The sequence below is a fragment of the Cygnus atratus genome, chromosome 5, assembly GCF_013377495.2.
Source record: "Cygnus atratus isolate AKBS03 ecotype Queensland, Australia chromosome 5, CAtr_DNAZoo_HiC_assembly, whole genome shotgun sequence".
Taxonomy (NCBI): Eukaryota; Metazoa; Chordata; class Aves; order Anseriformes; family Anatidae; genus Cygnus; species Cygnus atratus.
In genome coordinates this window covers 50510298-50535145 of record NC_066366.1, presented here as the reverse complement: position 1 = coordinate 50535145, position 24848 = coordinate 50510298, and the positions used below count along the sequence as shown (strand labels likewise).

The following is a 24848-nucleotide window of genomic DNA, read 5'->3' as shown; positions in this document are numbered from 1 at the left end:
AGAGCCTGGCACTGCCACTTGGGCAAGTCTGCTGGAGTTCAGATGCATTTTCCTTTTCACAACTGTTTCTTCTGTTCCCCACATCCAGGCTTATAAGCTCTATGGCATGGCATTCACCTGCCTTTACGTTTGTGCAGAACTTTGGAGCCTTGAGATGTAACCGGTCGTAAAGCTGAGGGCAGCCCCGGGCTCCTGTGGGCTGGGCTGTGGGATAATCAACCCATGCTTGTTGGAGCGACAATAAATAGTTCACGTATTAGATACTCTATGGATGATGTCACGTTTCCACCATCTCCACCTTATTTTGTTTGACGTATAACAGAGAAAATCACCTGAGCGGGCTGTGGGAAGAGCACTGCTGGGTGACACAGCGGGTCGCGGGGCGCAGGCGTTCCCTTGGGATCACACAAACACTCCCCACTTGAAAGAGCCACAATCTCCAGCTCCTAGTTTGTTTATAGTTAACTCTGCAGATCTCAGCTCGAGTGTTTTGGTAGTCTAAGCAGCGATACTGGACTAGCCTGACTGGATTGTGTCAATTTCTCTCTGTTTACATTATACAGTCCTCATGGTTGGAGAAGCAAATAAAACCTGCACCGAACTACAAATGGCTGTAACAAAATGCCTTGCGTGTTAGGGACATGCTCACAGCAGGCAGGCCGTAGCGATGCCACGCTAACAATCACCGTGCGGCTGAGGTGAAGGGCGGTGTGAAGGGGGGTATCCGATGGGAGAACAGCCTCAAAGGAAACCCGACAGCCCGCGTAGGCTGCTAAAAGCAGGCTAAGGGAGCACGAAGAACAGCCTGGAAGGGCTTTCCGTTTACAGCGGCGTTTATTTCGGCCCCACCAGCAGCTGCCGGGAGAGGGGGATCGCTTTGGGGCGCCCGCATGGGGCAGGGGCTGTGAGGGCACCGAGGGACGGGACGGGGCAGGGGGGGCTGAGGGGGCGGCCGGGCCGGGGTCGGCTCCCGGTGAGGGGGCGCAGGACGGGGGCGGCGGGCACGGCTCCGCACCCTGCCCCGCTCCGCTCCGCCCGGCCGGTGGAGGCGGGAGGCAGGGAGGGAGGCCGGGAGGGAGGCCAGGAGGGAGGCCGGGAGGGAGGGAGGGAGGGAAGGAGGCAGGGCAGGGGGAGGGAGGGCCGCGGGGCGGGGCGGGGAGCGGAGAACGGCCGCCTCACCCCCCCTTCCCCTCCGCGCTCCGCTCCGCGCCCGCCGACGGTGCCGCTGCCGGTGGCGGTGGCGGTGGCCGTGCCGCCGGGTCCCGGCACCCCCCCCCCCCCCCGGCACGGCACGGCACGGAGCGGCACGGAGCGGGCCGCCCCCGCGGCCCCATGGCCGGGCAGGAGTGGGACTGGTTCCAGCGCGAGGAGCTGATCGGGCACATCAGCGACATCCGAGTGCAGAACCTCCAAGGTAAAACACCCCCCCCCCCCCCAAACCCCTCCCACGCCGCCCCGCTCCCCTTCCCCTGCTTCTCCCCCGGGGCCAGCAGGGGGGCAAAGTTTCCCCGGAGCCCAGCGCAGGGGATCGGGGGGGGGGGGCGGACACCCGAGCCCGGCCCCGTCGGAGCTGCCGTCGGGGAGGTGCCGGGCTCGCCCCATACCGGCGGTCCGGCCTCTCGCCCCCGCAGCCCGGAGCGGGCGGGATGCGGGGATGCCGCGGGCTGGAGATGCTCAGCTCTCGGTGCCGAGCAGCCGGGAGGGAGGGAGGGAGGGAGGCTGCTGGCCAGCCCAGCGCCCACCCGGCGCACCTCCCGAGCGGCTGCTGTTGAGTAAACACGGGCAGGGATTTGGGGGAAATCATCCACGGGAGGCTCTGCCACGGGCTGTGCCGGCGGGAGGGATGCAAATGTCAAGGTTTGAGCGCAGCTGGGTGCCCGTGCTTCAGGTCCTCCAAGTTATCTTTGCCCCTCGCCAGCAAACTCTTTGTGATGGGCAAGGGCAGCACGAACGGATGAAGGAATCAAAAGCATCCTTGGTTTATAGGCAAGGGAGAACAATTTGTTTAATGCTGCATACCAATCTTAATCAACGGCTTGCAATATACTGCGATGCATCTTCATGTCCCATAAAAATAATGGACTTGAATTATAGGTCATTATCTCGCTGTTTCTGCATAATGGTGTTAAAGCTCTTTCTGCTGACAGAGACTGTGTGCAGTTGCTGGAAATTAGTTTTTGGTTGGGTTTGATGGTAGAACATGTATAATTTATCAGAAAGGAGACCCAAATTAGCCATTCTTCCAGCTCGTTATTTAACAGTGGATGGGGTCATTCCTCAACATTTTGACTTGCATCTTTATAACCTCCGAAATTCAGATTCTGATTGGCCAGCGCAGGCAATTCCAGGTTGAACTCCCCATGGGTTTTGCCGGTCTTTCATTGCAATATAATTCTATGTTTCTGACTCGTCCCTGTCTCTTTTGTTTCTGTGTGTTAGCATGGATGGCCTGCATCTGATCTCTTGTTGCTCAAAACCCTAGTGATTAAAAGAGGTTTAATCCTTAATTTATCTCCTTTTATGAGAAGGAATAGAAAAGAAATACTTTGTTAAACAACAACAACAACATATTTTTCACTTTACCTCTCAATTGTTTCTTTAAGAAGTTAAACTCTTTCCCTCTCTGGAACTTAAAATGCATATATGGACAAACACAGCCTTCTCTAAAATTCCTATAGTCCTGTAGGAGAATGTCATCCTACAGGGCAAATTCCTTTGAATAACATTAGGTTCATGAAAAGACCTCCTGTCTCCTTCTTGCCATACAAGAAGAGTTTTTAGAGATCTAGCAGTTGTCACCTTGCTTGCGCTACTAATGAGGATTTTAAGAAGTTTTATTCCTGGTGTGGGCTCTTACAGGAGAGAAAAAGCATTTGTTCTAAGGTACTGCTCCAAAACAAGTGATAATATCTTCCACTTACAGCATATATGATTTGTAACACAGAGCTCTCACATTGTCTTCTAGAAATGGAAAACATTTTACAGATGGTAAGTCTGATACTTGGGAGAGTGTGATTTTTGTCACGCAGGAGCTCAGTGGCAAAGCATGGTGCTTTTCTTTAGTATGCTTTCTTGTAAAATGGCAACATATGCTTTATGTTCATACGTAGTAATTAAACTTGCTCCTGCTTTATAATTCAAAATGCATCCTCCCAAAAGAACGCGATCTGAATCATCTCTGGTATCATTGTCTATCGGTTGCAGAATCAATAACAGGTTTGATGTGCCAGAAAGTCAGGACTCTAGGATGAGAAGTAGCTGGGTCTGATGCAGAGTTTCCAGCAGCGCTGGCAGAGCCTCTGCAGGGCCCTGCTGCTCTGGGCCACACGAAGGAGCCTGGGTGGCCAGGTCCCTGTCTGCTGCCATGGCTCCTGCTCCTGCAGCGCTGCGCTCACTCTTGCAAGACCAGCTGTGCATAGAGTAGGTGTTAGGAAGTTGGTGGTTTGTCTTATTCCCGAATGCATCCCTTCAATAGAGAGTATTGAATTGGTGAAGTTGCTTCCTAGTCTCTGGGGACCTCATGGTGTGAACATGGACCCAAGAACAGGTGTCTGCGATGCACAGAGAGTATGCTGTAAAGAGAGTTCAGTAGGCAGCAGCTAGGTATTTGCAGTTATGAACAACGCATGCAAACACTGGCATGTCTGCATATAGAGGTGGAGACCGACTGCCTTCTGCTGATGCAGGCAGCTAGCCAAACGGGAGCCCTTTCAGGTCTGGAAGGCAGATGGAGGCATTACTGTCCTGCTGTGTCCGAGCCATCCTGTCCAGCAGCTGATGGAAGAGCCCAAGGAAACAGTGGTGATGACCACCAGGAACGGTATCACTAGCACCTCAGCATCTACCTGGTATCCAAGCTCCCGCAGGAATCATACAACCATCTGCTGTAGCAGCTTTCCATACTCTTTCTGCCTCCTTTTTTAAAAGCTAAAAGTATTAATCTCTTGAAAAGTTCTTCAGCATTTCTTAGCTAAGCTGTAGTGCACTGCTGGCGTAAAATGCTATTTGAAGAAGGCATATGTGGTTTCAGTCTGCCGCATGTTCCTTCTCCATGTGGTAGCTCCACAAAACACCGCTGAATGATCCAGGATGCCGGTTACTGGGAAGTTCTTGCTCTCTTGAGGGTGCTTTTGCAGTAGTGCTATCCCACTCAAGTCAGGTGCTGTTCAAGGTGCACGTGCTGGGTGCAGAAGTAGCCCCAGGACCTATACATTTTGGTATAAAACAGATTGGTGAAATTATAACATGCATGTTTTTTTCAGATGTTTCTCAGGAAGACCCAAATTGACAGTAGTGAAATTTGCTAAAGTGTAGAGGAAAAAAAAAAAAAAAAACAAACAAAAAAACAGATGCTTTTCAAAATGGAGTTACAGCTGATTATTTAGATATGGGATTATGTTGATAAACTTTTATTGTCCCTTACCATCAAGAACTGACATTTTCAATTCTTTATTATTATTTATTTATTTTAATGAAGGAAGTAGTGGTTCTAACCTGTTGTAAGTGAGCAATGCTAAATCCAGGAGTATATCTTCCATTTTCAACAGAGGTATTTTCAGGGAACAGAAGCAGAAGTGGCAATCTGATGGAGAAGAGAAGAGGTAAACATAAGAGGGAGTAAGCACCAGGTGTGGTGACAGGCAAACCAAGTTCCTCACTCCTTTCTCTTTGGTCTCTAAATGTGTTTAATAAACTGATATTATTTTGCTCTTTGTTCTATTTGTATATTCTCCATAGTGAATTTCTCCACATACTGAGAGAGAAAAATGGAAAGCCCGCACAGAATGTAGGAGCACATCATCGAGCAGTGGAATGCTCAATAATTAATTTCCTGCCAGGAGATTTTTCTTCTTTCTTTCTTTCATTATACCACCAGCGGGAACATTTTGTTACAACACAAGAATATTTTAAAATCTTCCTTACTGGAAGCTTGATTTAGGATCATCAAAAATATACTTCCTTACGTGGTGAATTGCACTCGCTAGGAAGAGGCAGCATCCTCAGCAGCAGGAGTTATTCTCTTTTAGATGATATTTTGGTCCTGAATTCAGTACTTTGCAATAGTCCAAATGTATATTCAATACTGTGTTTCTTTCCTTATATTTCTTGGAATGGAATATGTAGAGGTGAATACTTGTATAGTCAGAAGTTTTTTCCATCTCTGGAAAATGAGTGCTATTACAACCATTTAAAAATAACTATGATATAAATGCTCATTTCTTGTATTTATAATAGTGTACACGGTCTGGGATGGTAGAATTCTGCTATTCTTCTATCAGGACAAGACAAGGAGCCCAAAGTCCTGCTACTTGTCATTTTTCTGTTTACTCAGGGTTTGATCCAGATCCAACAGAAATCCATGGGTGTATATTCCTTGATTCCACTGCATTTAAATACTTTCCTGTGTCTCAGGCTTTCTCTGCTGAAGGTTGCATGATCTTCAAGCACATTTTGAGTACTAGACAGTAGCATATTGTAGTGTTGTCAGAAATAATTCCAAAATAGTGATTACAGGCTGAAAGAAATAATAATATGTGCCATACCAGCCCTATGAGCTCCCCATCCTTGCCCTGGTTTGTAATACTGCTTCATCACTCGGTCATAAACTCACAGCTCTCCTTGATTTTGCTTGCCTTCACATTTGGATCATTAAAATTTAGAATGTTATAAGCTTTTTTTGTTATATATCTTTATAAGCTTTTGTTGTACGCGATAACTACAGTTGTTAATGATATGAACCCCAGCTTCCTTTGAGATAACATGTCCCTAAGCCTATGTCTTCAGAGGTAATACAGATGCTTAACTCATGGTAGTTAACTCTCTTTCAGTGAGCCTGTCTACATCTCTTTACATCTGGGGGCTTGTGCGTCTCTGATGGACATCCAAAGGCTTCACAGTTCATAGTCAGTCAGGAACTCTTGAAAATGTTTCTCTCTATATATTTTTGTTTATCTCTTTATGCATAAAGCATAATGACTACAACTGTTGCACTTAACTGCAGAGAGTGATTTTTATTTTTATTTTATAATTACAAGATGCATCAGCATTTGACCGGGTTGCTGTAGTTTGACATGCTTTTGAAACACATGGAAATTTTATAAATGGAAGGAAACCTTTTTTAATGTAGCCATTCATTCTGACAAAAGTAAGGTGTTGTAACAGTTTGTTACTTCAACTCTTCCATAACTTGTCCCCATGTTCAGTGGCATTTCATTCTGCCCGTAGGCATGCTAATTTCAGTGGAGCTCCTTGTGGATTAAGGTGACATTTGGAAAGATTAAACTGCCTGGAGAGCCTTAGATGAAGGTAGAACCACAAAGTGATGTTGCTCTATATACAAGTTATTCTATATACAAGTTAAATAGGAATTATAAATGCAAAGCCCCAAAATACAGATTCAAATCCAAGTATAAGAAACTAAAGGTGATGCTGGAAAGATAATTCTACTGGTGGGGATGGCTTACAGTGTTTGTCAGCAATGACAGGAAGACTTACCTGCTCCTAATGCAGGAAACACTGGCAGTGAAATGAAGGAGCCGTGAGAGGTAAGAGAAAGTAAAGATTGCATGTTTCAGCATGCAGTTTTAACAAGGTCAATGCCTAATTTCTCTAACAAATTAGAAGTCTGGGTTCTCTGTCCCATTGCAAGGATGAAATTACACCAAATTGAAATCATGCCCAGTAGCTCCACAGTCAAATGAACTTTAACACCCGTGTATTAGCACTTCATCATAAGAGACACTTTTCTTGTTTGGCCTCCATGTACGGACCTGGCTGGAGACATGGGGTCAGCCTGCTGTCACTCACCAGCATCACCTTCTCTTTCTTTCCTTGGGGAGCTGCTGCTCAGGCAGGGCCCAGCCTCAGCGTTACTCCTGAGAGCTGGTGACATCTCAGAAGGTATCGCTTGCCTCAAGTTGAATGGCATTAGTTTAAAAATGACAGACTTCAAAACACTGTATTAAAACTAATGCCAGTTAAAAAATATTATGTACTTCTCATAGTTCCTCCTGCTTATTTTTTGGTTTGTCCACAAAGCTTGGACAGAAATTCAAACAATTTTCTTTCTCCAAGCCAATTTCAAGGTTATGTCACTTGCATCCTGAAGTATTTGTAGCATTTACTTTGAAAATATTACAAAGCAGTGACTTTGTTTCCTTCTTCCGTTTTAAAGACAGCTTTCTATTGGACTGGAAGCAACCTTGGGCATTTCGGCTTGTCATTGTCCATTTATGCATTATTTGGTTATGCACTGTGCTGTTTAAACTTAGTGTTGTTGCAGAATACTTGTTAAGGGCGTATGTCTAAAGGGCAAGAGCCAAATGGTATCTGTCTATGTAGAAGTCAAAAAAATTCTCAAAATTATCTATTCACGAGAAGAAATCACCAGATAAGCAGTCACATCTGTGTCAGTACTGGTGTGGTGAAGGGCATCGTAGCACTTTTAAAGAAATAACAGTCTTTCCCTGCGTGTCTTTTTACCTACTACTCTATTTTTATCTCTCCCCACCCAGTTAAGTGCAGGGACTGTAGGTGGAGGATTGCAGGATGGATTTTACTTCATTATAATTGCTGCATACTTCTGTGCAAATAGCTGAGCGGTGTTTTAGCTGTAGATTGAAGCTTCATAACCACAAACACAAGTTTAAATCTGCATCTTCTAAGGAGGATCATAAGAGCAACAGCCTGCATGTCTACAGAATGAGTGCCTGCGGACATGTAACCTGCAAACAGGAAGGATTTCTTTCTAAATCCAGAAATCCCATTGAATCTGAAAATACGTTATCAAAGACACTAAAAAGCTAACTCTAATCTCTATACCAATTACTCAATCTCATGGCGTGATTCAAGGTACAATCGTTAAAATAATGAATTAGAGGGCTTCTGTTAACTATTTTCCATTAACTTAAATATGAAAAAACGTATTTTGTATTGCAGTATCTTGGAAGTTACTCCTGGTGTACATAATTCAGACCCAGTGCGTCTGTGGACAAGGAGTTACCTTGTTTCTTGTAACTTTTATATTATCATCTTTTACTGGTTTTAGTCAGAAATGAGATCTTTCTTGATCAGTGTTGTTGATTTACTTCATTATAGCAATTGATTTTCATGTTCTTCTGTTTTGGAAGTATAATTCCGGTCGTTTATAAAGTACATGCTCACTAAATATGCACCACAGGATTAATTTCAAATAGAAATATTTATATCGCAGCCCTTGTTTTCTTTAATGCATGTATGCCATTGGACCTTCACCCTCCCCTAATTAACACTGGGGATGAGTGTATTTTGTTTAAGTCCCAAATCAGGCAAAGAAGTCTCTGCTCTTGTGCAGTGCCCATTACCAGGGAACACAGTCGGTGCCCCGTGGGTCAGATTTACATGCCGGCCAGACCCCAATCTTGCAGTGCAGATCCCACAGCCTGCAGTGCTGCCTCACTCTCTGGTAATGCCCCATACCCCTGAGTCCACCCAGAGCCCTGCTGAAGTCAGGGATGTTCTACCAGGAGATGGTCCAGCTAGATCAAATTGCAGCACCAGGGCCTCCATGTGCACAGGTATTTTAAGTGCAAAGACAAGTTAAGGACAAATCTCTCCTGCTGGCAATAAATCATACTTACCTGGACTGGAATTTTGTTTTTCTGGGCAACCGGACTTTTCAGTTTTCTTGTCGTGGTTGTGAAACAAGTCTCAGGTGTCTAATTAACCTCCATCATGGTGGATGCCATGGTGCTCCGGTTCTTATAGCAGGACCCCCAGGGTGGGTGACCATGTTTTAGCCAGACTTACACTGAAGCTGAGGTTTAGGTCTCCCACCCAGGATTCTCCCCAGTCTCCAGAGGGACTGAAGTGGCTCAGGTGGCTGTTGTTCATTGTGGCACGCCAGCTGCAGTCTCTGGGTTAACAAAGAGCCCTTAAAAGAAAACATTTAATACGCTGCACCAGGAAGAAAGTATTTACAGGAAAGAAAATGCACTTCAAATAAACTGCCTATGTGTGTTTTTTCCCTCCCCACCCAGCTTACCATCACTGTTAATGGTGAAATTGCAGGTCCTACTGTCTTAGCCCTGTCCCTCAGGATAATTCACTTATTAAACCCTCTGACACCTGATGTGCACTAATCTTACTATTGTCTCATAACTCTCTAGTGCTTAGTATAAGCTACATTTTTAATCTCTCGGCATGTTTCTCTCTGTGTTCTTCAAGAAACCCAAATAACAGTACAACAAACAGCTCGATGGTTTGTCCTCTGTGTGTTACTCGCAGGTTGTGAGAGCCCCTGTCTCAGCCAGGGCTGCCCGTTGCAGGGGGCTCCAGTGGAAGCCCTGCGCTCTTGCCAGACCATGGGCTCTGGTTACCTGCATGGCCTCTCTTGTTGTGCTCTAGCAGTCAGGTAGAAGTGCTTTGCCATTTTGTTTTAGTCTGCAAAGAAACCCCCAACTAACGTATGTCAATAGGTGTTTACAGATGCAGCCAATGTAGTTCACCACTAAGGGCTGATTGTGCTTCTCAGCTCAGTGAGAAAGGGGAAAGGCGAGAGGCTCCTGGCACCGTGACACATGAAAGCAATGGCAATGAGAATAACTAAATAACTTTGTTAAAAACTCATCCTGTGTATGACTGCATCTGGACACATGGCTAAAGCTTTCTGGCTCTTACTGATGGTCATTGTAAACATGACCTGCAGTTACAAGTTAATAAAGACATAGCATTTAGAAATAGCATATGAAATGTCTGCTTTAGAAGTATTGTCTGGGATATATGTCAGGAATGAAACATAAGTCTGCCTGGGCTTTTTGCCCAAGGGGAGTAAGAAAGCAAACAAAAGTGGGCAGATGGGGAAGAGCCACAGGGAAGGGGAGCACCTGGTCCCAGCATCGTGGTCCTCAGGAGCCTAACGACATCATGTGGGGGACTGCGGTCAGCACCTGCATATGATAGATAAAATTGATAACAGTGTGTTGAGATATGTTTTGCCCCATCTACATTTCTGACAAGTACTCAGTAGGCCTATATCCATCATGAATTATGAGCGACTTTGGCTGTTATCACTTAGAGTCACTGAGGAAGCGTTTGTTCCCCATCCTTGTTCCCAGTTTCCACGCTGGGTTGGGGACTTCCCATCCCTGATGATTAATGCCACTGAACAACATTCAATTCCTGTTGCTCTCTCTTTTTTTTTTTTTTTTTTTTTCTTCTAAAGATCTCCCTGGAGACAGGACAAGGCATGATTTAAAGTTACAGGGACTCTTGCATGAATTCTTTCATTTCTGCCCATTATAAAGAAACAGTTTTAAAGGGGCTGTAATGGTGGTTAAAAAGAACTTGTGCTCAGCCATCTTTCAGAAGTTAATATAATTATTGACCTTGGCTGAAAGAAGACAGAGCATGAATTTTTGCTGGCTAAGCTGCATTTCTTTTGAAGATAGAAGGTCTTTTTGATCTATTCAATGTTGGTCTTTCAAAACTTTAAAACATTGCATGTTTATCAGAAGGATCAGAAAGGACGGGAGATTTAATTGTCTTCAGAAACCACATGTATCGAGAGGAAGCACCATGTTTTGGTTGCTAATACAGTTAAGGAATGCCATAAACCCCTTTGCTATAATGCTGCAGTTGACAGTAGCACTCATCATGAGTTTATTTAAGAACTTGGAGGTCGCAGCACTGTGACTGCTCTGAAGTCAGCAAGTGGCCATGACTCTGGAGGTGGTAGCCTGTGTCATCAGGAGAAGGGCAGGCGTACTTCCCATCTGGTCCTGGATGTAGCCAAGGGGGGCTGTCCTCAGGTGCTGAGAGATCCCCGTGTAGCTGCTGAGGTCTGGAAAGCTGATACCCACATGTTTCTTAAGACTGATTTGAAACTAATTGACACAGCCAGTTATATTCAGATTTAGTTTCAGCCCATTGAGATCTTGGGTACTTTTCAAGTCCTTGACTTCCTTTAATTTGGTGGGGTGTCTAAACATTGCTTCTTTGCTTATCCCACAACTAGCCCTAGAGCATTTTTTTTTTTCATTCATCTTTTAGTCCTTCACTTTTCTGCTGATACTGATGAAAGTCATTTGCAGAGGTGGTCTGGATGCCTACAGCAAGCCCGGATCTGAGACACCGATGTTGCGTCACTCAAGCCAGTAGACAGCTTTGTCATTCAGGCACTTAATTATGAACTGAACACTCACTTGACCTCTCATACTCTCGTTTCGCTAACGAAACAAAACTTAGAGCAGTGGCTGATGGGAGAGCTGCTGCAGTTTGGGCTCTATGAGCAGGAGTTTCCACTCATTTCATTTATCACACTAATGATCAATTTTGGAGCCTAAACATGGGCTACCTCACAGGAGCTGCTTGGAAAACAGCATAATGTGCTAACGTGAGGTCCATGTGACAGAAAGGTTTGCAGAGGCTGCCTGTTCATTTGGGCTTGGCAGTCCTGTTACACATGCACGTTCTTGCACACTGCATTCTTAGAGAAGGATGGGGCTGTTAGGGACGTGGAAGTAGCATTTAGCAATTGTGGTTTTACAGAGAGAGTCCCAGCTTGTGTTCTGGTACTCAGATAATATTAATGCTGGTAGGAATTTTTTCCCACAGCTTTGCATTTTTCTTGATGAAAATTGAAGTGTGTCCTTAATACATACTAACAGGGAACTATTTTTCTTTCTTCAGTGTTTGAGTGTCTCATGGTTTTGATGTGTTTGTCTAGATGCATCCCTGTTTCAGGGTTGGGGAACAAAGGCACATGAAAGCCAGAGGAATTATTTCAAACTTATCCAGGCAGCCTAATGACATACTCTTCTGTGTGTGAACATGGAAAGTTTTGGTGGAGCAGGCCTTGAACCTCGGTCTTCTCTTTCCAGTGTGACCACTCTAACTACATGACCACTTTCCTCCTTTTACACATACTTTTTCTTTCCTTCACCACCTGACAGCAATACCTAATGTCACCTAACAATTTACATGCATTGTAATACGCATATCGTCTATAATAAACTTTCACAACTTGCTAACTCACATGAAGCTACCAACCCACCTGTCATCCCAGCGTGTGTTGTTCCCTTGTTTGGCTGCGGGCTGTTTCCTTCTGTATTTACTCAGGTTTGTTGGTGTTCTCTGCAATGCACACAAGTTGGTAGGTCAAGACTAACTGAGTGCAAGCACACTTGGTCAAAACTGAGTGCAAGCATACTTCATTTTGGCTTGGCTTAGGTTTTTATGGTACAAGTAGAACCAAATGTTTATGGAATGTAGACAACTTCCTTTATTCTACTTCATCCTGCCTGGGAAGATGTATTTTCTGAAGTCTTATGTTGACCATCTTTATGAGTTACTATTTTATCATCTTCAGGTAAAACTTTTTTCCTCTGAATGCTTTGGAATTATCTCAGTCAAGAGCCAAGTCAGCTGTGCTTTCTTGGCCTCTTCTTACTGTACTTTCAGTTCCCTGAGTTTATTCCAGGAGTTCTGTTTGCTTTGCTTTGAGTGTGTGTTGCTAGAAAGAAGATAAAGTGGATCTGGGGAAGGAAGTAAACTTCCTACTAGAAGCCAGAAGAATATCCTTCATCATGAACATCTCCAGGAACTATGATTTCTTTTTCTTGGGGAATGTATACTAAAAGCTTTCCGTTTGCACTTATAAATGAATCAGATCAAATTTATCCCAGGCTGTCAAATTGTACTCTTAAGTTTGGTTCTCAGAATCACCCAAATGTTAATTTAACAGAGAGCAGTGCTGTGTCTAGTGGCATGAAACCATCTCTCCTTTGTGTGTGGGTCTGGAAGAGCTCAGTTGTGGGTGGAGAGAAAGACCAACAGAGAGCTTGCTTAGGGCATGCATGAGGTATTCATCCTGCCGGAACGTAGAGAGATCTATCCAAAGATATCTGTCTGCCCTATTATAAGGGTATGTTCTGCAAGAGAAGGAAGTGAGAGAGTTAACAGAAAATTAGAAATAGGAGAGCAATCAAATTGCTCAAAACCAAATCACATCACAGAGGGGTGAAGCAATGAATTGCCTCACCTTGCAATATGGATTATAATGGAAGCTCTGTGACACCTGAGAGTGTAAGCTGTCCTGACTCGGAGCCATTTGAAGCCGGTGTCTTGTGGAGTTGCAACTTGATAAATAAGCCGTTCTGATCTTCTCTGGGAAGACTTCTTTGTTTTTTTTTTCCCAGTTTCTCAAGCTCTTTGGAATTTATCTGATGATGTCCATCTTGGTTTGGCTTCATGGCAGGAACAGGGGAAAGCACTGCTCTCTAGTCTCATGACTGTTAAAGATGAGTTATTAATATGTAAAGGAATTAACACTGGTGTTTTGCTGAGGCTTTTACCACCTGGTTTTTCAATTGTTCTTCCCACGTGAGTGTGAGCAGTACCAACACCTGGCCACTCCTGAAGTAGCCCGGAGTCTTCCCAAGGCAGGGCTGCTCCTATGCTGCCTTGCCCACTGCACCCCAGCGCTGACCTGCGATCAGCATGCACGGGGCTGATCCATTGCTTAAGGCTTCTTTGGGAACCCCAAAGAACAATAATGTCCTGTTGACTAGGTTTTTACTATTTATATCCATCAGCTGAGCAGCCGCCTCCTCTGCCTGCTCCCTGGTTACCAGTGTGTAAGTCTCTCAGCCACGTGGTCTGCTCCATGGTTGACAAAACGATTTTTAATTTCAAGAGGAATTTGTTTGAGGCACTTAGAAAGGTAAATGCATTGATGAAAAAGGACTGAAGCTTTTCTTGCTCTGTTAACCTCTTAGTGTTTTGGACTTCATGCAAAGAGACCAGCAGGAAGCTAACCTAAAAATAAGGGGTATCATCAGAAAACAATACAAGCCTATAGCAATGCAAAGAGGAAAACAACTAGATCTCCTATAGGTATGTCTGTGGAGAAGTGCTGACATACATCTTTATCTTTCAGATTAAAGACCAAATCCTGCCACCCACATACTCTCCCAGCAGTTAATTCCTTTCTCTTTTTTTTTTTTTTTTCCCTGTAGCACATTTTCAATCTACTTGAGTAGAAAAGGTGTCATCTCCTAGAAAAACCCTTCTCTGGCTTTGAAACATAGGAAAGGATATGTAAAATTTAGACTGGTATTTTCAAGGCTGCTTCTTTAAAGTGAGCTTTTTAAGAGAGGCTGCACAATTTACTTAAAAGAGAGAAAATAGTCAAACCTGTGGGAGTCTGCTAGGGTGAAGTGAAAAGAAAGCAATTATTTCACTGGGACCTTTTTATAAAGATTTCTGAGGCTCCAGTCAGAAAGGAAAGTGTGCTAATAACTGCACTTAGTTAACTGGCATCAAGTCCAGTTGCTTTGGCTCCAAAATGGATAAACCCTGTCATGGGTGGAGAAGGTTAAACCTGATCTGAAGCAGAAGCAGCCACTGCTTCTAGTTTGAGCTGTTTTTATCTGTGTGAACAGGGATCGTGTAGTTCCCAAGTTCTGCTTTGGTGCCAACCCACATGCAGGTCTATGGATATGGTTTCCAGAGACCAGATCTTCTCTGAAGTCCTTGCTGGTGTACCCACCAGGGAAGCACCATGCAGCTCTTTGCTTCCCAGTTCCTTCTCCTCTGCATTTTTGGAATGTGATGGTTCTGCACAGCTCTGCTCTCCTGTGCTAGCACTTCCCAACACTGCCTTTGAGGTTTTCTAATGCATGTACACACTCCCTATTAATCCACTGCAAGCAAAATACAGGACGTGTTCAGCAGTTAAAAGTGAACTGGGAATACTTGGAAAAAACTATGTTTTCTGAAACCATTTTTAATTATAATGAAAGCTTTGTGCATATAAAAAGTTTGGAGTATTTTTGATACCATCTGGATACCTAGGCTTGGACAACAAATTGCTTGTGACATAGTGACGACAGTGTATAATACTGTGTTCTTGTAACCCATGTCTCATTAATGTAGAAGCACATGGATTTTCCTGCAAAATGTTGATTCACCATCTGTGCTAGTATTCTTTGCATGAAGTTAAAGACTGCCCTTTGTGTTGCAATTGCAGTGGACCCATTCTGTTCTTAGGACTTGTCTCTCTTGGACCAAATGAGTAGGTCACAGAAGAAAAAACTACACCAAACAGTACTTATTGCTAATGGTTATTTACCTTACTTCCAATGGGGGAGCTGTTAAAATTTATTAAAAGTGGAACTCACAAGATTAAGTAACATTTTACTGTTGCTCACACTTTCCATTTCTCATGCTTTGCCTTTAGTTTGCTTACTTGGGCTGTAAACCCTGGGTCTTGGGGAAACTGAATTCTGTGTATGCCCCTTGTAGATGTCAAAACCTAAATTCATAAGTTTGTAAAGGACAGTAACATTACTAGAATTAAAATGTCAGAGGTGGGAGCTGCACATTGAATGGTTTACATCTTGGTTTGAGTCATGTTCCTTCTCAATTCTAAAGTAGCTAAGAGATTATTTATTTTCTGAGCAAGGAATTTGCATTTTGAGTCTGGCCTAAGTCTGGGGGTCCTCAGTTTCATTGCATGTTTCTACTGACCTGAACTGCCCTCAATGGGAGGCCTGTTATATTTACTTAATTAATAGTTGATATTTTTATACAGATGATGTTGCAAAACAGTTTGTCTCTTCACTGTAATGTGATTTGAAATACTCAAAGGATGTTTCACTTGCTGTTAAACTTTATTCCACTATCATGTAATTGATAGCTTCATTTATACTACTGAGTTATATGAGACAATACTGATGGTTTCCAGACGAAGTATGTCTAAACCAGGGATCTTTAACCACCTTGTTTTTTATTTACATCTCCTGAGTCCTTCTGCTTTTTCATATTCTTGACCCTGAGGAATAAATGGATTATCTTTAAGAAAGTACATTAGCAGTAAAAATTTAATCTGCTTCAATAACTTCACGAACAGAGCATGACTTAGAACAGTACAATTAAGGGACAAATTCTGTTTTCTTGCTCTTCCACTAGCTTTACAGAAGTAGACCTCAGCCTTGTGGAGAAGAGCTGCTTTATAAAATATATTGATTTACATTTTATTAATGAGTTTTTAAGGTAATTTTGATGTATCGGTAAATAATACCAAAGGGGAAGGAAAGGGCTTAAAAAAGAGATTCTTTCTGATGTGATGTAAAAGTGACACAGAGTTATCAGTCAAGACTTCTAAGGGAGCTGCAGGGGAAGATGATTAAAACAGGACAAGAAGAAGATAGTTTCAGAGTTTCCAAAAGGGCTGGAGCAGGAGAGGCTGACAGAGCAGGAAGGCAACTGATCCCTCTGCTTTAGGGGCAAGTTCATCTCTTTGACGACTCAGTGAATGCCTCTAACTGGATAATATAACAAATTGGAAACAGCAATAGAGAAGCCTTTCTAAAGTCCTTGAAGTTAACTTCTGGTGGGGTCTAACAAAGTAGAAGCAGTAGTGGCTAGGAGTGCTTGCCAGACTATTATCAGAGAATTGGCTGGAGTAGCATATACTGCACTAGAGCATGGGAATAGAAGAAACTTGAACAAGTAGCTAGATAAAAGCCTATGATTTTGCCTGCTGGGATGAAAAATCCTAGGTTTTTCAATGGGGACGGGGAAAAAGAGTTGGTTATGGCATAGGAAACTAAAAAATACTTTGATGAATATTTTTGATGACTTATATCTGCCAAATTAATGTACATATGAAAACCCCTGTAACATATATATACAAACTGTTATGCCTTCATCCTCCCTTTTTGTCATATTAATATCCTTGCCTGCAACTGGGATCTGATCTTGCACCCACTGAATTTTTTGCCATTGAGCTCAGTTGAGCTAAATCAGGCTGCTGCAGCTGCGGAGCCACTCATTTCTGCCAGTCTCGAGTGCACAGTGGTTGCATGCAAAGTGGTTACATGCAAAGGTGCAGGGCACACAGTGGGAGTCCTCCATGGGCCACAGTACAGCTACAGTCAATTTATATATCTGTCTGCATTCCAAAAACCTGAATATACAGAAATGCATACCAGAACAAGATCCAGATATGTAGATCTGTATCCCTGTATACTGGGCCTTGGTTGGCATATTGTGAGGTGAGCAGCAGCACATCTGTGCAGCAGGAGTGATGTGGAAGCCCCTAGGTGGATGTTACTACAGCTTTGTGTATTTGCCTAGTTGTAGGAGACGTTATTATGGCTTCTGGACTACTCAGAAGAGCAATTAACAAGTCCAAAAGGTCTTGCCTCAAGGCTCTGACAAGCCATGAATTAAACATTTAATTCTGTGTCCTGTCTTCCATTTCTGTAACATGTTCTTTCAGAAGATTGTGTAATGTCTTATTTTCCCCTTTAAATATAAAAATTCAACAGCCTAGTGCTCATAGCAGGGGAACAGGAAAGTCTTTTTGTCATCTCTTCACAACATACAACTTCTTTTTTTTTTTTTTAAGGTGCTGGTTATGAAAGAAACATTTGTTTCCAGACCATAATATCTTAAGGTTATTCAGTACCTTCACTGATGAGAATCCTGAGAGCAATAGCAATCTGCTGGGCATTCAGCAGTAACAGCTGCTGCCTGCCTGCCTGATGCTATTAAAACACAGATTTAGCATTTATTTACTGTGCCACAGAGCAGTGAGCCTGGCTACAGCCACAGATATGATGTAGTTAAGGAATAACAAAGCATGTGTCTTACATGAGTACACTCCAAAGTGAATCCAAATTAACTTTCCTGAAAGTTGACCAACTAAACCACTTTGGATGTCAGCATGACGTTCCTCTGCAGAACTAAGGTGGCTCTACTTTAACTTTTCATGGCTGAATGTAAACTGAGTTAAGGATGCTTTTTCTAGATGCAGATTACCTCTGTTGGTGTCTTCCTTGAGACAAGCTCCCAGCTGCTGGCGCTGCCCACTTGAAGCCAACCAAAGTCCATGGCAGAGGAGGTGGATGCCAGGCAAGCTGTGATGTCCGTCTGCCTGGAGGCCAGCAGCGCACCAAGGGACATGTCACCAGCCGGAGAGGGGCTGAGGGAGGTGGGGGACAGTGACAGGGACCTGGAATGGGGAAAAGTGTGTGCTTTGCAGCAGGATGAATGCCTTCGGAGCTGGGCTGGGTCCCAGAGACAGTGTGTGGAGGCTGTGCCCAGAGGCACTGGCAGAGGAGAGGTTTGGCTGGGTAGGCTGAGCACAGAGCCCTGTCCTGCCCCAGCAGTGGAAGTGAGGCTAATGTGTGTGTAATTCTGGCTCTTGCTTTTGTCATTGCCTTGAGGCAGTGAGGAGGAGTTGCTATGTGGCTCCTCTAAACACAAACAGGCTAGGAAAGAAATTCCAGAGCATTTCCCTGCATTTCTGCCTCTACAAGAAAGTCACTGAGGGATGCCTGAGCTTTTAATGACAAGGATGCTTACCAAGGGCCACATCTGTGTGTAGAGGTATGTTTACTGTGCAGTTGACAAAGCAGAGTGATATACCTTAATGTGCTAGTTCCCTCGAAACAGCTTATTAATCTTTTTCCAGACTTGGGGATGCTCCAGGGAAGCCTCCTCTTCCCTAAACTCTGCTGGGTATCCCTACACCACCCCATGGCTACACCTTACCTGTTTGCCTGGTGATCCATGCCATATAATTATTCCTCCAACCTCTCAGAAAATGCTGTCCTAATTCGATGTCATGCCAGCGAATGTGGAATGAGAAATCGCTTTCACTGCCCAAGGAGCTTGTTGCTGCCTCGCAGGGGTCCCCAAGGTGCCCTGCGTGCCCACTGGGGAGCTGCTCACTTCCCATATCAGTTATGTGGGGCACAGGCCCGCCTACACTGGTGACGGTAATTCTAAACAGCATCATCTTGGTGGTAATTTGGTCCCAGAGCCCGTGGCTTTGCTGCTGGGGGTTCTCTGCAGATGCTGGCTTTGCAGTGTGTGGGTGGAGGAACTTGCAGATCCAATGCCCACGCCAGCAAAATGCTATCATCTGTGTTTCCAGTACTGGTGCTCGTCTGTTTTTTTTTTTTTTTGTCCTTCTGCACTGAGAACCTTGTTTAGTTGCAAAAGTAAATTATAAACTGAGGCTGCTCTGTGACTCCCAGTCAATGCAGAATTTAATTGTTAGGATGATAAATATTTGAGCAGTAAAGTTGCTGCCATGGTATAAGCTATGTAAGGTTTGCAGGGAGAGGTAATGTCTTTTATTAGGCTGACTGATAAGTTGCTCTGTTGTTTTTCCAGCTCCTGTTTGTTGGCCTAATAAAAGCTACTACCTCACCTCTGTCTTCTTTGTTGTGGCACACTTATCTTTGTAACAGAAATCAATGAAGTTAGCCCTGTGCTTTGCTGACCGCAAACTATGAAACAAACAAACAAATTCAAGGTTAGTTTGAATAAATCCAGATTATTTGTTGCCTTGCATATGTTGTTCTTTAATTTGTTACTATTGAGGAGGGAAAAAAAAAGTTCTTTCATTTATACATGTAATCTCTTGAAAATACATCATGGCTTTGATAGCATGACTACACATAAATAAGATTACAGCCGTGACTGACTGAGAATAAAAATTTAGCAAAAATCACAGGCAGGGCCTGGTCTGACTACTAAAGCCAATGCTGTTGCAAAATGTGAAATTTTGGCTTTGATAGGTAGCAGATGGATGGATTAAATAAAGCCGTAGACAGGATGGCATTGTCTAGTTATGCTGCAATAACCTGAGTTTTCTGGCCCCTGAGCAGAGTCCCACAGCAGTGTTTCATGACAAAAAACAATGTATAAAATGTGCCTGTGCAGTCTGTAGTCTTGTTAGCGATTCAGGCATGTATAATGCGTCAAAACAAGAGGTTCCATTGCTTGCAATGTAAATACTACAAATCACACAAACATTTTCCCTTGCTCATTTGACTCTGTAGGGTGAGGCCTATTTGAAGTTCAGCCTACCTGGGTTTGCTCATGCAGGGCAAATACCTGGAGAACACTCCAGGAGGGTACAAGTGAGGGCCTACCAAGGCCTCACCAGGCTGCCGGCCTAGTTACAGGAGGAGCCGCGAGACTGAATTCACCTTTCCTGCTCCTGCCGAGGCCAGGAGAGCAGTCAAAGTGGAAATGTGTTTACTGGAGCGAGATTCAATTTACTAATGAGAGTCACATTTGGGAGAGCTTCGGTGTAAATAGCAGGGGGGTTGTTTGGAAGGCTCGCTGGGAAACTATGTTGGCAAGGGTTGCCTTGATAAAAATGCGGTCTGCTCATATCTGCCGTCACTGTAACTGCTCATATGACATGCCAGGAAGGTCCCTTGTGTTGACTTCATCCCCATTCAAGTTGTCTTTATCATTGCTGCAGCTTTTAATGGCAAACACCTTGAGTTGTGGTGCTTTCCAGTGACTGGGTGCAATTTCTGCACCTAGCCATCCTGGCTCATGAGGCCCCCAGGGCTCTCTTTACCATTTTGGCATTTCTCCCTCTCATTCCCAAGCTGTCTGTGAGTTGGATGTCCTAGGCTAAGCACATAGATTTCCTCTGGAGCTATGATTTTTCATTGTCTGCAGTTATTGACAAAATAGTTGTGCAGATATGTAAAACCCAGGTTTTAAACACATGCATTGCTACTATCCTGGCCGTGGTACCAAACACAAGTCCTTTAGAAATGGACCGATACAGGCCATGATCTGGGAGTCACTGTTTTCAGTGGGGGTAGGAGATAACAGGAGCATTTGCCGTCTCTTGCCATGGCTGGCTGACCGCCCAGTTACCCGAAGGCTTCTCCTTGTCACGCCAGGTCACACGGAGCCCATCCCGCCCGCAGGCTGGCTGTAATACATAGCCCTCCATTTTTTCTCAAATTGACTTGCACACAAAGAAGAGAATTTCCCCATTCCCCGTGCTATTTCCTTGCATTTCGGGGATGGGGGGAATGCAGAGGTCACCCCAATTTCCTTTTGGAAACACTAATCCTTTTCTGCAAACACTAATCCTTTTCTGGCGAACAAGAGCTGCCCTGCTCACGAGGAGCCCATGGTCCCATCAGCCTGCCCTTACGCACCGCGCACACTACCAGAGCATGTCAAAGGGCAGAGTGTTCTCCGCAGAGCCTCCTTCATCATGTATAAATGCTGCCTTGTTTAGGCGGCTTGGCTATTTGTTTTTACTTCATTTTGCCAGCATAAACCCCTTTCATTTTTCTCCCATGGTGTTTACAGAAGATTGTGGTCCCATTAATCACTTGCGTTCCTCGCTCACTGCATCTGCCGTGGAAACCTCCAGATTTACTCATCTGCACTCTCCTGGGTGGAGGCTGACACGACTGGCGAGCGCCGATTCCTACCTGCCGCTGTATTCTGAATTCAGCCGTCTCTGTCTGCCCACATTTGAGTTCCTTGATTTCTTTCCTAATGCAGATTGAGTATCCAGTGCTTATCAACAGTTAAAATTATATTTATTAAAATTGAGTCATTTGGGTTAATGCTGAATTTCTCTCTAGGGGAAACAGGACAATTGAGTGAAAAAAATCCTGGATGTGGTCGGGATGTTCATCCCTGGGACAGGACAAGATTCTGTGACTTCTTTGGATGAGATCCATTAATGTTTCACGTAGAAAGCCCAGAAAGCATTTTGCTGTGGGAAAGAACAAACGTCTCTACCAAATCTGAGTATCCGTTGATTTCAAAATAAGTTGTCAGGTGATTTCAGTTTTTGGTGTTTTTTTACCCATTTTCTTACTTTGTTCCCTTCTTTTCCTATTCCCCATCCCACCAGCCAGAATCATTAAATAACTTCTGACAAAATCAGAGATACGGTAGTTGCAAACCTGTCCCTGCAGAGCTGGTTGCTTTCATAGCAAAGCACACAGCGTCGAGCAGGAGCCAGCTCTAGTCCTTCCTCTGAAAAAAATCCTTCCCATGTCAAAGAGAGATTTTACTTATGCAGCACTTTAATAACGCTCAAAATGTAACTTTGTTCTAGCGATATTAACTGTTTTTAAACAACCATTGAAGTGGTATTCCAAAAAAACAGTGGAAATCCCCAACAACTCCTACTCATGAAGGTGTTAACTCTTTTCAAGAGCAGCCTGGCTGTGATCTCTCTGTCACTTCAACCCTAACATGACGTGCCACCTTGTACATGTCTGAACTGTGTTGAACTTGTCTGGAAATAGGCTGGAAGTGCTTCAGGGTAGCAGCTTTGTGTGTGTGCACATAGCTATGCAGTTTGGATCAAGCTCTTTCTGATTTTCAGCTCTGCTAATAATTAACCCTCGGCTAGTAATAACTATCCAGCATAATGATAACCACACCACTGGCTCTTGTCCACAAGGTTACTAGGTACTACATGGCAGATCTAGTCCACTTAAGTCTGGGAGCTGATGTCTGCAAATGTGAACGAATGTCAAAGCATCTAAATTCTGGGCACTTCCCAGTATCTTTTTCCAAATTCTGTTACTTTATAGGCAGATCTCAGTTCATCTGTATTTTGATCTGTTACACCAGCCCTGAAGAGCTTTCTTCTTGCAGAGACTTCATTAAAGCTCTTGAGCACACATTGCGGGCTCTGCTCTAATGTTTGCATTAGTGATGGTGCTTTTTCATGTTAAACTGGTTTGACCATAAACTGCGTGAGATTAAGTCCAGATCTGTTTTATCTAGATGGCTTTTCCGACTTCCATGCCATGTGAAGGTGGGTAGGCAAAGCAGCAGTTGGATTTCTATGTTTTTAATCAGTCTTTCCGCCAGACTTCTCGAGGTATGTAACACACAAACAGGCGGCAAGGCTGCGTACTGCTGCCGATCACCGATGCTTTGGCAGCTCACGTAGGAAACATTACTAAGAGGCGCAGAAATTAATGTAATTTGTGCTTTAAATATAATCTGCTGTAAATATCAGCTGCTCATTCTTGCTTCCTTTGCCCTGACTGCATTCCCTCAACTGATTGCCATCGGAGCCAAAATCCTGGCACACACGACTCGGCTGCTGAGCTGCAGGATTGAGTCTCATTCTGATGGATAAAACTCAGCGAGGAGAAACTTTTTGCTGGAAATCAAAGGCAGCTAATACAGATGGGGAAGGGGGAGCACACGACTCTTCTTGCCCCCCTGCCTGCTGTTTGACTGGAGCGGGGACCCCGGGTCTCACCCCACAGATGGTCCGTCCTGAGTCTCCCAAGCAGCCAATTTATGGCCTCTCCCTAAGTGCATGTGTGAAGGAAGGGGAAAACTGAGCTGGTTTTAATCGCGTGTTTCTAAGCAACCAGGTAATTCTCTGCAGCCTGTCCCTAAAGGGAAATTCCTGTTTCCATGCACCTCTGCTCAGCTGCTGCAGAGGATGCCTTCTCTGCTTTCTCCAGGTCCTGGTACGGTGGGACCTGCTGCAGTCAAGTCAGAGGAGGGTTAAAGCTTTTCAGCATTTTTCCAAATGTCGTGGGGGAGGGCGAGGAAGCACAGAAAGGGAGCTTTGTTCAGGGTGGCCACACACTGCGTGTAACAGGTAAGGGGGTGCAAGTCCTGTTTGCAGTAAAACTTCTGTGAAGTTCTGCTGGTAATAAAATGACTGAATTCTGGTTTCAGTCTGTTTGAGCTTCTCAGAGTGGCTGTAAGAACTAACCTTTTATTAATAAAAGATTGATGAACTTGAGACTGTAGAGATAAGAGTTGGAGGAAATAGAAATCAAATGAGATCCCTGAGCTTCTCCACCATCTGAAGAATGGGGATGCCTGGTTGGGGCTCCAGAATAATTGTTAGACTTATAAAGATCTTTCTTTAAGGAAGCCACATGAGCTATACACAAGCAGTTATACTACAGGAGCTAGTATCTATTAAGCCCCACTAGTGAAAGTGATGTGTGGTGAACCCAGAGGTGTGCTGGCTTCGTGCAGTAACTGGGCAATTAACCCGAGTCCTGGCTGTAGCCCCAGTGGGGAACCTCAGTGCCTGTTCAATGAAGTGGGGTTGGAGAACTTGAGAATGTTTCTGTGGGTCCAGGGACATAATTTACTGGTGTTGACCAGATATAAATGCTGGTTAGACTGAGGGAAAAAAAATCCACAAAGAATACCATGGTAGTCAACAGGAGGGGGTATGGTTAAGAGAAATGGGCATGTCTTGGCCATACAAGAGGGATGCAGCACTGACACCTGGTGTGGATTCTGACATGCGAGGTGTTTGACAATCTGAAGCTCAGCTGAGAACCAGTCCCTGTTGTCCTTTGTCATGTGTATTGACTAATATCTGCTATTGGCCACTGTTGCAAATGAGGTGCTAGGTCTGACCAACACTTAGGTCAGATCCAGCCCGATCACTGTCCAGAAAAATTCACAGTAAACCACACTGCATGAGGGTTTTACGGTTTGGTTGGCCAAATGCTGGGGGCAAATTTCTTAAGAATAAGTCTGCAAGCCTGATGCGTTTAAGCCTGTAACAGGCACGTGCTTTTACAGGGCAGGGTATCGGAAGAGGTTAACTTTGACGATATCACTTCAAAGTACGCTGTGGTGTGAGCTGGAATTTGTGGGAAGGGTGCTTGTGAGAGGAGTTGCCTTGGCTGAGGTGCTGACCAGGCAGGGGGCTTACCCTGTGCACCTCCTCAGTGACCCCATGATAAGCATGGAGTCACGCTTCTGTAATGCCAAACAGCTTTTTCCTTGCATCACCCTGGTACTTTACTGTTTTGCCTGCTTGTAACAACTGGAGATTCACATAGACAGCAATCTTACACCTTTCCTATGGTGCATCCTGTGCAGGGGTTAGCCTTGCAAGGGGATGGGCACAACAGGGCTGCACAGAGCCGGGCAGCTCTTATTTCAAGGCAGGAAATGTTGTCAGGGTAGATTATGTGAAATTGCCAGGAAATCTTCCAGCGAACTCATTTTACTGTTGAGCCTGGATACGTTTATCTGTTTTCACATAGCCGTAGCAGTGTACGCGTCAC

The 24848-nt window shown here is 44.4% G+C and overlaps 1 protein-coding gene across 1 annotated transcript in view; it reads left to right on the top strand.

Moving 5' to 3' along the window:
• Positions 1-1221: 1221 nt before the first annotated feature.
• The window catches only part of CLMN (calmin), a 75036-nt gene continuing 51409 nt past the window's right edge, over positions 1222-24848 (top strand). The window contains exon 1 of the mRNA XM_035539594.2: positions 1222-1414. Within this exon, the coding sequence (XP_035395487.1) occupies positions 1333-1414 (82 nt within the window). The 5' untranslated portion in view covers positions 1222-1332. The remainder of the gene's footprint in view (positions 1415-24848) is intronic.